A 12,964-nucleotide genomic window follows, 5' to 3' on the forward strand; every position below is an offset into this window, starting at 1 on the left:
AGGCTGACGCCCTATCCTGGTGTCACGCCCCCGAAGAAAACCTAGAAGAGCCAGAAACTATTCTTCCGGAAAAAGTCATCATCAGCCCCATTACCTGGTCTGCCGAGACCCTTCCTTCCTCCAATCCTACTACCAACAACCCGCCGGGTTGCCCACCAGGACACCAGTACATCCCCAGGACATGGTCCACTCCACTCATTCACTCCGCTCACACATCTCTTGGCACTGGTCACCGGGGGTCAATGAAACCCTCTCGTTGCTAAGGGAACGCTTCTGGTGGCCCAACATGGCTTCTGAAGTCAGAAGGTATGTGAACGGATATACAGACTGCACCATCTCCAAAAGCCCATGCCATCTACCATCCAGCAAGCTCCATCCTCTGCCCGTCCCTAATCTCCTGTAGTCACAACTAGGGGTGGATTTATTTACTGATCTTCCTCCTTCCGATAATAATACCTGCATTCTAGTCATTGTGGACAGATTTTGTAAATCTTTGTCTTCTCCCCCTGAAAGGTCTGCCCACGATCATGGAAACGGCCAAGTTACTGTTTAACCATGTCTCCAGGTACTTCGGCATTCCAGAAGACATCGTCTCAGACAGAGGTCCTCAGTTCATCTCCCGGGTATTGAAAGCATTCCATTTGCTCCTAGGTGTGGCCATCAGTCTGTTCTCTGGGTACCATCCCCAATCCAACGTGCAGACGGAGAGGAAGATTCAGTAGATTAGACTCTTCCTCCGTACCTTCTGCCATGGCCACCAGAACTCCTTGAACAAGTTCCTAGGGTAGTACGTACAAAACTCCCTGCGACAACATACCACCGGACTCACTCCATTCCAGTGCGTGCTCTGCTACCAACCTCCACTCTTTCCCTGGTCAGGAGAACACTCAGACGTCCCCGCCATCGACTACTGGTTCCGGGAGAGTGAGATGGTCTCGGACGCAGCTCACCACCAATACCAACAGGCCCTACGCAGGCGCAGGATGACAGCCGACCTTCGCCGATCCGAGGACCCGGCATACCAACCTGGTCAGAAGGTCTGGCTGTCCACCTGGGACATCTGCCTGCGCCTGCCCTGCCGCAAGTTAAGTCCCAGATTCATTGTCCCATTCACCATCCTAGAGCAGATCAATCCAGTCACTTTCAAACTCCAACTACCACCAGAGTCCCCGATTCACCCCATTCTCCATATGTCCCTCCTTAAGTCTAGCCATCCCTCTGTTTCTCCCTCCACAGAACCTGGTGAAGCCGAAGCCCCCCCCCCCCCCTCCACTCCTCCTTGAAGACGGTGCTGCCTATGAAGTTCGAGACATCCTGGACCCCCGGCGGCGTGGTGGACAACTTGAATACCTAGTGGACTGGGAAGGATATGGTCCATAGCAATGTTCATGGGTCCCACGCAATGACATCCTGGATCCAAACTTACTAGACACCTTGAGGAAGAGGATGTCCACCACTTCATTGGGGTCCTCAGGAGCGGGCCGTGGGGAGGGGGGTACTGTTACAGACATGCCAGGTTCCACCTCCTTCCAATCACAGCGCACACCCTCACCTGAAAACTGATCACTTCCACCTGACCCTCATCCACGAACAATCACCTCTGCACCACAAATACCACACACACGCACTCAGTCAGCATCCGGTCTCCTTCACAACAAGGTCTTACCTGTATGCTAACTCTAAGGACTAACTATCTCTACTTACCTCTCTCCAGCGATCTCCAGAAGTTCCCCGTTATCTTTGTGCGTGTATGTGGTACACCTTCCTTCTTCAACGTCTCTCCCCCTCAACAATGGATCCATTCATCACAGTTTAAACACTATCTGTGCAATCAAGTCAGCAATATTGCTGGAAATTTAGTGACCCCAGCTAAGCAAGCCAGAGGCGACAGCGGCAATGAACCGAAACTCCATCGGTGACAGAATGGAGAAAAAAACCTTGGGAGAAACCAGGCTCAGTTGGGGGTCAGTTCTCCTCTGACCAGACGAAACCAGTAGTTCAATTCCAGACTGCAGCAAAGTCAGATTGTGCAGAAGAATCATCTGTTTCCTGTGGTCTTGTCCTGGTGCTCCTCTGAGACAAGGTCTTTACAGGGGATCTGTATCTGGGGCTCTAGTTGTCCTGGTCTCCGCTGTCTTTCAGGGATGTAGAGGTCCTTTCTAGGTGCTGATCCACCATCTGGTCTGGATACGTACTGGATCCGGGTGACTGCAGTGACCCTCTGATCTTCTACAGTGACCTTCTGAGAACCAGAAAATCCAGGAATTTTTGATGGAGTTGGCAAAGCTGGATGGATCCCATATGAAAATGCATATGACAGTGGCTGTGTGGTCTTACGGTTACCGAATGGACTTGACTTTGATGGGTCTTCTTTTGATCTGGATTTTATGGCAGAGCTACCCAAAGATAAAGTTGCTTACAGAACCAGAGTCGAGGAGGGTGAGTATTGAAAGAGAGACATCACAAGCAGTAAGGGTGTCTTAAGTGATGAGTGGAGATGCATGAGAACTAGGAGTATGAATGCAATTCAACACTGGTCAAGGAGGACGGACAGGGCATAAAGAGATTATGTGCCCTCATACTCTGCAGTACAAAGACCCTGGCAATGAGAATTGTGCACAGCCATGGACTCCATATCTGGTTTTGGAGAGCTGTCATACTTTGGTTGTTGATGGTAGGAAGAAGACTCTTGGCCCTGTTGGTCGTCCATACAGGTCTGCATACTCTGAGAAACACAGATGGAGGGTTGAATTAAGTGTTCAAAACTGATGGAATCATTGTAGATAATGAGATACAACTGCAACTTGGATTTCAAACCCTCTCGGTAGGGAGTGAAGAGTAATCACTCATTTCACCTTCTAGTGGTCGCCTGAGTGCAAAAACGGAGTATAATCTGTTATTGACATCTTACCTTATTTAAGTGAAACAATATAGCTCACCCACAGATGAATCACCAAGTGATCTTCCAAACACTTCTGAGAAATGAGTACGAAGCTACTGAATGTCTGGGTGACTGGCCATCCTGGTTCCAAATGTTTTCCATTCACTGGAGTGCTTATCCGAATATGGTACAGGCTCTTCTGTGTCTTGAGAAACAGCACTGGCAGCAATTGTCATTACCAGGTAGATTTCCAACATCATGATAGTTCTACATGGGTTCACAAATCCAAATAACAACATAACACCTGAAGTTACATCACTGCTGAACATGTGATAACATTTCATGCTGCTTTCATTGGCTCAACTCCAGTCAGAGCTCATACTGTTCACATAGCTTTCTAGAAGTGTGCTTTAAAGTGCTACTGAGAATGTAAACATTTAAAAATGCATTTATAAGCAGCCATCAAACACTTGTGTCAAACAATGTGTTTAGTTCAACCCAGCAGCCCACATGCTTCAGGTTAACACACAGTAACACGAGCACTGAAATATAAAGTGTGATCTGCTTTGCACATGATTTCATGGTTTAACACTCATTTTTATTAAATATGATGTTCTTATAAATCAGAATGTAAGTGCAACCATGTACTATAGAGTGTGATATGTTAGACAGCATGCTATAAAACCCCTCTCACCTGCTGCATAAGCGTCAGGAGTTTGGAGCTCAGTCCTGTGGATGATGAGGGTTTGATGTCTGTATCGGAGTGTCAGAGATGTTTGAGGAACTCTTCATGAACAGGTTGTTTCCCGCTGCAGGAGTTAGATGTGGGCTCGAGGAAGGGCAGGATGTGGCTCCCTCCACAGGTTCTTTAATAAAGTAAGATAAAGCCAAAATAAAATAAGCCAGACTGTAATGTCATTGTCATATTGTTTTACATTTGTAATGCATTAGTCATAAACGTCCTCTATCAGAGCAGTATACTTTAGCAAAATTCTGGAACACACCCTTCAAGGCATTTCCTTGTTTCTGTATCTGTACTTTGAGCTGTAGGAAAGGTGCTTTATAAATGTAACTACATTATTATTATTATTACTGTAATTATTATTATTATTGGACAAAGTGATTGAATGTAAACCAGTAATTGTCCACAATAAAAAACTGACTAATTTCCCTCACTATGCATTAGATTCGACATAAGTAAATAAATAAACAAACAAAACTGTAATTATGGTTTTTTGATGCATGTGCAACTTAAAGCATGAGCAATTGTTATTGATGTAATAAGTTTAATAACAGTCTCATCTATGCACTTCTAAAAACCCTTGTAATATAAAAAAAAATAATAATAACCCCATCCGAAAGTTTGGGAACCCTTGGTTCTTAATACTGTGTGTGGTTAGGATGATCCACAACTGTTTTGTTGTTGTTGTTGTTGTTGTTTGTGGTGGCTGTGCATGAGTCCCTTGTTTGTTCTGAACAGTTAAACTGAGAACTGTTCTTCAGAAACATCCTCCATGTCCTGCAGATTCTTCAGTTTTCCAGCATCTTTGTATATTTGAACCCTTTCCAGCAGTGCCTGTATGATTTGAGATACATATTTTCAGACTGAGGACAACTGAGGGACACAAACACAACTATTTAAAAAGGTTCAAACGTTCACTGATGCTCCAGAAGGAAACAAGATGCATGAAGAGCTGGGGGGTGAAAACTTTTGAACAGGATGAAGATGGCCAAATTTTGACTTTGGATGTCCACATTCATCTGGCAAATTTTTTTCACTACACATATTTTATTTATGTTTTAGCCTACACCAAGTCCATTGAAAACAGAGCTTTTCTGAAGACACTCTCCCAAGTGTATAAAATTGCAAATGCAGCTTTCACATTGTAGTGTGGACTATGAAAACGAAGGTATTTAAGCGATGATGCACACTGTACTCACACAGGGCCATAGCTGGGGTTTTCGGGGCCCCAGTGCATGTTGTACCACTGGGTCCTGTTTAAAATGAATTAATTTGTATGTTTGTTGTATTTCGAACACAAGACAAACAGAGTGTCAGGGCAAAACCCTTTGTTAACTTGATTGTAATGTCTGCTTTTTGCTGGTTATTCTTAAAAGTAAAACTATATAATATATAACTTCTGTCCACAAATAATGTACTAATCAATATTTCAGAGCTTTGCATAAAAGCAAACTGAATGGTTATTGACTGGCTACAACAGCTGCACAGTTGTTCTCATGTAATTGAGCTAACAGGTGTAAAACCTAAACATTACACAGTGTTACCTGAGCTTGTTTGTTTTGTGCTGACCCTAATCAACCCCTTCTAGATCTGAGATGATCCTAAAAATGCGCTGTCGAGTGTTCTCTGCTGAAGATATCCATTTCATCAGAAATAGCTGTGGATTCATTGTGATTTAGAAAATTAGAACATTTCATTGGCCTTGGGAAACTTCTCTTGTTGGCTGTCTGTGCAGCTGATAACATGCAACACTGATGAAGAAATGGACTTCCTTTCCCTTTTAAACTTCTAAATTACCCCACAAACTTAAAAATTAACAAACCTTCAACTGAGACGTAAAGTTCACACTAAATGTTGAATAACCTAAGATGTGTCTTACGTTTCATTGCAAGTTTAGTTTATTATATTCCAAGTTTTAAATGTATTTCATTCCATTAATCTGAATTTTAATGTTTACCTTTTGTGTGTGTATATATATATATATATATATATATATATATATATATATATATATATATATATATATATATATACATACATACATACATACATATATATATATATATATATATATATATATATATATATATATATATATATATATATATATATATATATAAAATATATAATATATAGAGTAGACAAATATATAGAAAATATATAGATTATATATATATATATATATATATATATATATATATATATATATATATATATATATATATATATATATATATATAATAAAAATAGACTACATCGCGCTACGCGTCACTTCCGCTCGCTGGGCCGCACGGTGTTTCGTCACGTCCGGTGGTCTCGAGCTCAGAGAAGATGGCGGCTGTAGGAGTGAGCACTGATGGAGGCGTCGCGCCGCTGGATCCGGACTCTGCGTCTCCAGCGCCGGAGCAGACGCTCCAGAACAACGCGCTGCTGGGACTCCCGATCGTGGCGATCGAGAACATCCTCAACTTCCTGTCCTACGACGAGATCAGTCTGCTGCGACTGGTGAGAAACCACGAGCCCCACACAGCTGTCTGCGAGCGACGGTTACTCGAGGAGTTAGTCCTGACTGAACGCGTTCAAACCGTCCAAACACGGGCAGCTCACTCGGTGTCGAGTGCTGTCTCGGGTTTAGACACACCCCGTGTGAGTCACTGCAGAGCCCGAACACTAGCTAGTGTGTGAAATACAGCAGAGCTCGAGCACTAGCTAGTGTGTGAAATACAGCAGAGCTTGAGCACTAGCTAGTGTGTGAAATACAGCAGAGCTCGAGCACTAGCTAGTGTGTGAAATACAGCAGAGCTCGAGCACTAGCTAGTGTGTGAAATACAGCAGAGCTCGAGCACTAGCTAGTGTGTGAAATACAGCAGAGCTCGAGCACTAGCTAGTGTGTGAAATACAGCAGAGCTCGAGCACTAGCTAGTGTGTGAAATACAGCAGAGCTCGAACACTAGCGAGTGTGTGAAATACAGCAGAGCTCGATCACTAGCGAGTGTGTGAAATACAGCAGAGCTCGAGCACTAGCTAGTGTGTGAAATACAGCAGAGCTCGAACACTAGCTAGTGTGTGAAATACAGCAGTGTTTCCTAATCCAAGTGATCCTCATCGTTCCTGTTGCTCTGTTTGTTCTCAGAGTGTTTCTGTCCGGTTGAGTATTTCATGATCTACTAATAAAAGGTCATGTTAACTGTCTCTCTGTTTTTAAGTTGGTCAACTGTATCTCACAATTATGGCTCTTTCTCTTGTCATTCTGAAGGGGAAAAATCCCAAATTGGGAAATAATGTCAGAATTGTGAGATTTCTTTTTTTAAACCTATATATTAACCTTATTTGTCTTTTTGGCAAAAACAAGCAACAACAGAAAGAAATTGAGAGATGCAGAGTTGCAGTTACAGTAGATGTAGTCCTCCTGCTGATGTGTGTATCTGATCCACGACCTGGACCAATCACAGAAGAGATCTCCTCATTCAGGATATTCCCAGAGGAATTCAGCGAGGAGTTCACATTCAACACACGAGTGTCATTCGAGAACACATCATGAGATTCACGGTGGAAATGAAAGATGCACATGTTTCCACCATGTCTTAATTACAGAGGGTACACCTGTCTCTGTTTATGATGTAACCCCCCCCACGGTCAGGCCGAGCTCATCCGTCAGATCTGATCCTCTCTGTGTTGCAGGTGTGTAAGCGCATGGATGTGATCTGCCAGCGTGTGCTGAACCAAGGCTTCCTGAGAGTGGAGCGCTATCACAGTCTGTGCCAGAAACAGGTGAAGGCCCAGCTGCCCAGGTGAGACGGATAACTGTGATGCTTACTGAACCGCTGGACACTCACGCTCAGAAGAGAGGTTCAGGTGTCTGGTAACATGTGTTGTGATGTCCTCAGGCGGGAGTCGGAGCGCAGGAATCACTCGTTAGCGCGGCACGCAGACATCCTGGCGGCGGTGGAGACGCGTCTGTCACTGCTCAACATGACCTTCATGAAATACGTGGACTCAAACCTCTGCTGCTTCATTCCTGGAAAGGTACACGTGCATGTCTTCTAGAGAGTGTCAGGTGATCACATTCTGATATTCTCTACAATAGGGATGTCAATGTTTAATCGACGATCGATTCATTGTCTATGAGAGATTGAACGATTGAGGATTATTAATTTGTGGCAACTGTCCATGGTTCGTTAATTTTGTTCCGTAAATAATTCATGATTTAACTGAAATAAGGGAACAAATTAATAAATCAAACGTATCCAAACACATACATTATTACAAACATAAAATCGTTCAATACATTTTTCACATTCCAGGACTTTAAACATTTCTTCCACCTTTTTAAAATAGAAACACCTGCTATAAAACACACTGCTCATTCAGTTCATACCAATACCTCAACCTCAAGGCGTCCCTTTAACAGACGTTTAAAATCTATTATGCTAATTAATGACAGATTCCATGAGTTCATTGTCCTATATACTACTGTACATTGAAGAACATTAGTTTTGACATTGGAGAGTAAAAAATGCATTACATTTTTACCCAGAGGATAGTATTTGCATATATAATACATATTTAGTTATGCACTAAATTGATGGGTTTTCACTGCAAACACAAAAATGCTCAAACAGCATCACCAATTTAAAAAGAAAGAAAGAAAAGGTGCAATGATCAAGAAAACCATCCTGCGATATCCTGCCATCAGCTGAACTGATCCAGATGAAAGTTAGCAGTTAGCATGAAATAACTATCCAGGTCTTAAAGAACCAAGTATTCCCAGTCACTCTTTCATCCAAGTATTTATATTGGGTAAGAGAACTGGTACCCCAGTCTCCAGTGTAAGATCTGTGCCTTTAATTGTGCCTTTTAATGTTTTCGTGGATATTACTGATTGCATTCTGACTGTCACAATAAAGTCTGAAAAGTCACATTATTTCCCTACGGAGATGGCTGAAGTACATAGAGACGTGAAGTGTGTTTCAGCAGATTGTGTAGCGGCTCCAGCTCTAGACCGACCGTGTTCATCACTCCCTGGATGTGTTCGGTCACAGTCCAACACTGTTCCCCAAACCTCGGAGTGAAGCGTGCTAGAAACTGAGAGATGGCGTTCCTGTTTGATGAGCAAGAACTAGTTAAAATTAAATGAAGTCTGCTCTAGTCGTGACATTGCAGGGTCGTTCACAACACATCACTCTCGTGTGTTTCTGGGAAATGTCCAATGGTTATTTTTCCAGAAAGGCTGTGAATTAATCAGGCTGTTTTAAGAAAGAGAATTAGTTGGTGACAGCACCGTGCCTCTCATGCTTTTGACACGTGCACGATGCAGACTCATGCATTTTAGATCTCTGTTATTAAAACTGCAATGTTCTTTTTTTTATAATTGATATTTTTGTTTTGCTGGAAGCGCACACTGACCATTATTATATTAAATAAGGGTATTGTCATCTTGAGAGGGAGATATATGTAATAAAAGCACGTCGTGTTATCTGTTTATCTTGTTTTGTCCCTTCTCAGTGAAAGGCCCGAGAGGTTTGACAGTGTCGTTGTGTGCCTCCTGCAGGTGATCGATGAGATTTACCGTGTTCTGCGGTATGTGAACTCCACACGAGCGCCACAGAGAGCTCACGAGGTGCTGCAGGAGCTGCGGGACATCTCCTCCATGGCCATGGAGTACTTCGACGAGAAGATCGTCCCCATCCTGAAGAAGAGGCTTCCCGGCGCGGATCTCTCCGGACGACTGATCGGATCTGCTCCGGGTAATTTCTCATGTTTCTTCTGATGTTGTTTGTGCAGTTAAAGGGGTCGTGGACTTTTATTATTTGGTACTGTTCTCTGAGGCCCACATATAATGCTAACATACTAGTAATACGTTCCTCAAGCCACAGATGTGGAGGATTGTAGACTGGGAACTAAACACTCACTGCTATGATTGGCTAAAAGTCTCGCTGTATCGTCTTTCAGTTTCAAGATTTCTGAACATCTCGTGTCAAATTGTGCCTCGTTTGTAAATGAATCCATGGTAAAATTAAGTGAACAAAGCACTACATTCCTGACTGGGTGGGCGGGGCTAAACAGGCAGTGATGTGGAATCGGTGGGCGGGGCTAAACAGGCAACGATTAGGAATCGGTGGGCGGGGCTAAACAGGCAGCGATGTAGAAGCAGGCGTTGATCATCTCCTGCAGAGGCGGTGTTTATCCACACTATAACATCATCAGTGGAACACTCCACAAACTGTCTGCCTTCAATATGAGCTGTTTTTAGATTAACAAGAACGCTTTGAGTTCTGAAACCAACAGAATGTTTTTATAGTAAAAATAACTCTTATATGCCAGATGATCAAGGGACGTTTGGTTTCTCAGTTCAAGACCCCTTTATGCATAAAGCATGAAGTTCATGTCTTTGACTCTCCATTCCATTGTCTTTCCTCTGGATTAAAGTTTTGAATCTCGTCCCTCTCGTAGTGGCCGGTCCCTCTTCCTCTCTCACCACCATGTCCCTGCTGGCCAAGAACACTCCGTCTCGCTCAGAGATGACGAAGGTGCAGCAGCAGGTGAAGGTGAACGGCGCGTCGATGACGGCGCTGCGGCGTGAGATGCAGGAGGTGCGTGTGAAGCAGCTGGAGCAGCAGAAGCAGCTGCAGGATCAGGAGCAGAAGCTGCTGGAGCAGTCTCAGGTGATGGGAGAGCAGAACGCCCGTCTGGCCGAGCTGGAGCACAAGCTCAGGGAACTGATGGACAGCGCCGTGGCCTCCAGCTCGTCCGAGGGCCTGTGTCTCAAACGGCCCCGCACCTGCCCAGACCTCCCGCGTCACTCCAAACGCCTGCGCAGCAAGAAATAGACAGACGTTTCTCTCTACCTTTTAAGTTTCTTTTGCTTCCTTAAAGCTATATCATTTTTTCCACTTATGTCAAACTATGACGTGATAATCACGCGGAGGAAAATCATAAGGAGAGGGGAATCTCACTCTTTTATCATTTGTCATCGGCACGTCCCTCATATCAGACATGTATTAATATACACTAATATGCTTGAGCCCGTCGCTTGACTTCTGTTTCTAAAGCTTGGCATCTGCCTTGAGCAACGTCTGTCTTTGTGTTTACCCGACCTTCATGCCAATGAGCTCGAGGAAACGATGCGAGAAGCTTTAGTCAATCATCTGCGGGACGAGGAAGACATGAACACAGCTGATGTGGCACGCCGCAGTAGTTTCGACCATTAGGTTCAACTGTGTACAAAGTTTTCAAGTTAAGACTCAGACCCCTTCTTGAAATGGAGAACACGAGGTGTTGGTATACATGATGTAAATGGTAAATATCAGCTTTGTTCTGTTCTAAGAGATGTGCCTGGACAGTACGAGTAAGTGTTGCAGACGTCTGCAGCTGTAGCACACATGATATTATAGTTTGTCTGAAGATCGTCCGTCACTGAGGATAGTGTCTGTAGGTGTATCATTTACTGCAAATAGATCTGTGTCAGTGCAATAAAAATTGTGGAAAGCCTTGTTACTAGGAAAATAAATGATTGACGTTCAGCTTGGGTTTTTCCTGTGAGGCACGTTTTGAGTCATTTGAGACTGATGTTATTGTCATTCTGTGCACAGTTACGTAGGAAAGGGTACATCTGCTTCTGAAGAACAGCATCACCTTTCCTTCATAACCAGAGAGATGCGGATGAACCCGAACGCTGAACAGACTTTGAGCAAGCAACAGGTGAGGGGGACAATTACTTGTGACAGGTGACCAGTCCCATAGTTAATGTACTGTCAGTACTTTTAGTGCTTGTGATTACAAACATGCTGACTTTAATGTGTTAAAGTGACCTTTTGGTCTTTCAAACAGTAAAAAAACAAAAAACACATCAGCTTTAATGACATTATGTACCATATGTTCCCAAGTATATCATTCAGCAAGGAGTCCTTCTGCATGGGACTGCAAGGTTTTGCAAGAGAACCATTTTGCCACAAAAGAGTATATCGTGTCTCGAGGAGAAGCTACAATGGTTCTCCCAAAACCCCATCACAGCAGTCTCCTAAATCAACATTTCTCCCCTTCTGTTTTTGTCCTTTAGTTTTTTACTACAGTAACTGATACTGTTCTATGCAAATCGTGTTTGAAACTATAGATCCACAGTTCAGTTTCTTACTCTTCTCAGATCGCCAACCAAAAATATTAAAATATGTTTTGTTAGTATGTAAACTGTAATTGGGTCTCGTAATGTGACTTATGATCAAACGAAGTCACATTGTGTTTAGTTTATTTTGAAACAAAGTATGATCGTCTGTGATTTCCTTTCAATCACCCAAACATCCAAGAGAGCAGCTGTCCTGAAAAGAATGGCTCCATCCCTGTCCTGCTATTAAATCATGTATTATTACACTGATATTTCATTGTCCAACAAGATGTAAAAGTACGGCTAAAACCCAGCTGGAATTATACAGCAGGCTTGTTTGTGATACAGCATTAAAGAAGAAGGTATCTATGAGAGCTAGTCTTTAAGGAGCTGTTTACACCTGGTCACTTCATGTGTCTTCTCTGATCAGATCATGGAAAGAGTAGACCAGGTGTAAATACCCTCTGAAATGTGAGGCTAATATAAATCAGATCTCCTGAAGTGGTTTGAGCGGAGATCTGGGACGATTGTAAATGCATCTGGTTGTTGAAACCACATATGCAAATTGTACTCCTCACAAAGTTGTAAAATAATAACTGAGAGAGTGTTTTATAGGCTTTATGGCATGTTATAGTCAGATATATGACAGCGCTAATGCAACACACATCTCTGCGGATGAGAAGCTGAGTGGGAATGATTTCAAACTATTAATGTTTTCAGTTTGGTTTTGTGTCACTGTCATGTGCTCCTGAGACATTTAGAGAAGATCAAATGGTCAAGTCAAACAGGTTTCCCTGGATATCGTGGCACAGACCATAGCATTTATACAAAAAACCTGGGTTTTAGTGTAGTCACTTAAAATGGCATTATTATGGAAATTTAAACTGAATAGGGAACTTCTTACTTCTGTGGCTGTCAGGTGTTTGTCAAAGGTAACTGGCTATTTACAAACTGATGCCAAGCTCGTATATGCTCTCAACTTCATGTTTCAATACGAAATACAGGTGCATCTCAATTAATTAGAATATTGTGGAAAAGTTCATTTATTTCAGTAATTCAACTCAAATTGTGAAACTTGTGTATTAAATAAATCCAGTGCACAGAGACTGTGGTAGTTTAAGTCTTTGGTTCTTTTAATTGTGATGATTTTGGCTCACATTTAACAAAGACCAACCAATTCACGATCTCAACAAATTACAATACTTCATAAAAACTTTTTAAAAATAGAATTTTTTTGTGA

General features: G+C 42.8%; 1 protein-coding gene across 1 annotated transcript; it reads left to right on the forward strand.

Moving 5' to 3' along the window:
* The first annotated feature begins 5,912 nt into the window (after nt 1-5,912).
* Nucleotides 5,913-11,146, forward strand: LOC127970499 (F-box only protein 28). The gene is made up of 5 exons (XM_052573096.1): nt 5,913-6,128; nt 7,305-7,414; nt 7,511-7,649; nt 9,175-9,370; nt 10,077-11,146. Exons 1-5 carry the CDS (start codon nt 5,955-5,957, stop codon nt 10,451-10,453), a joined length of 996 nt encoding a protein of 331 aa, XP_052429056.1. The 5' UTR covers nt 5,913-5,954; the 3' UTR covers nt 10,454-11,146.
* Nucleotides 11,147-12,964: the final 1,818 nt, after the last annotated feature.

Source organism: Carassius gibelio, chromosome B13 (assembly GCF_023724105.1).
Source record: "Carassius gibelio isolate Cgi1373 ecotype wild population from Czech Republic chromosome B13, carGib1.2-hapl.c, whole genome shotgun sequence".
Classification (NCBI taxonomy): Eukaryota; Metazoa; Chordata; class Actinopteri; order Cypriniformes; family Cyprinidae; genus Carassius; species Carassius gibelio.

Bases quoted from the DNA above. Each gene is read 5' to 3' on its own strand.
- LOC127970499 (XM_052573096.1), top strand. From the start codon at position 5,955: ATGGCGGCTGTAGGAGTGAGCACTGATGGAGGCGTCGCGCCGCTGGAT. The intron at 6,129-7,304 runs GTGAGAAACCAC...TCTGTGTTGCAG, and splicing joins AGATCAGTCTGCTGCGACTG to GTGTGTAAGCGCATGGATGT. The intron at 9,371-10,076 runs GTAATTTCTCAT...TCCCTCTCGTAG, and splicing joins ACTGATCGGATCTGCTCCGG to TGGCCGGTCCCTCTTCCTCT.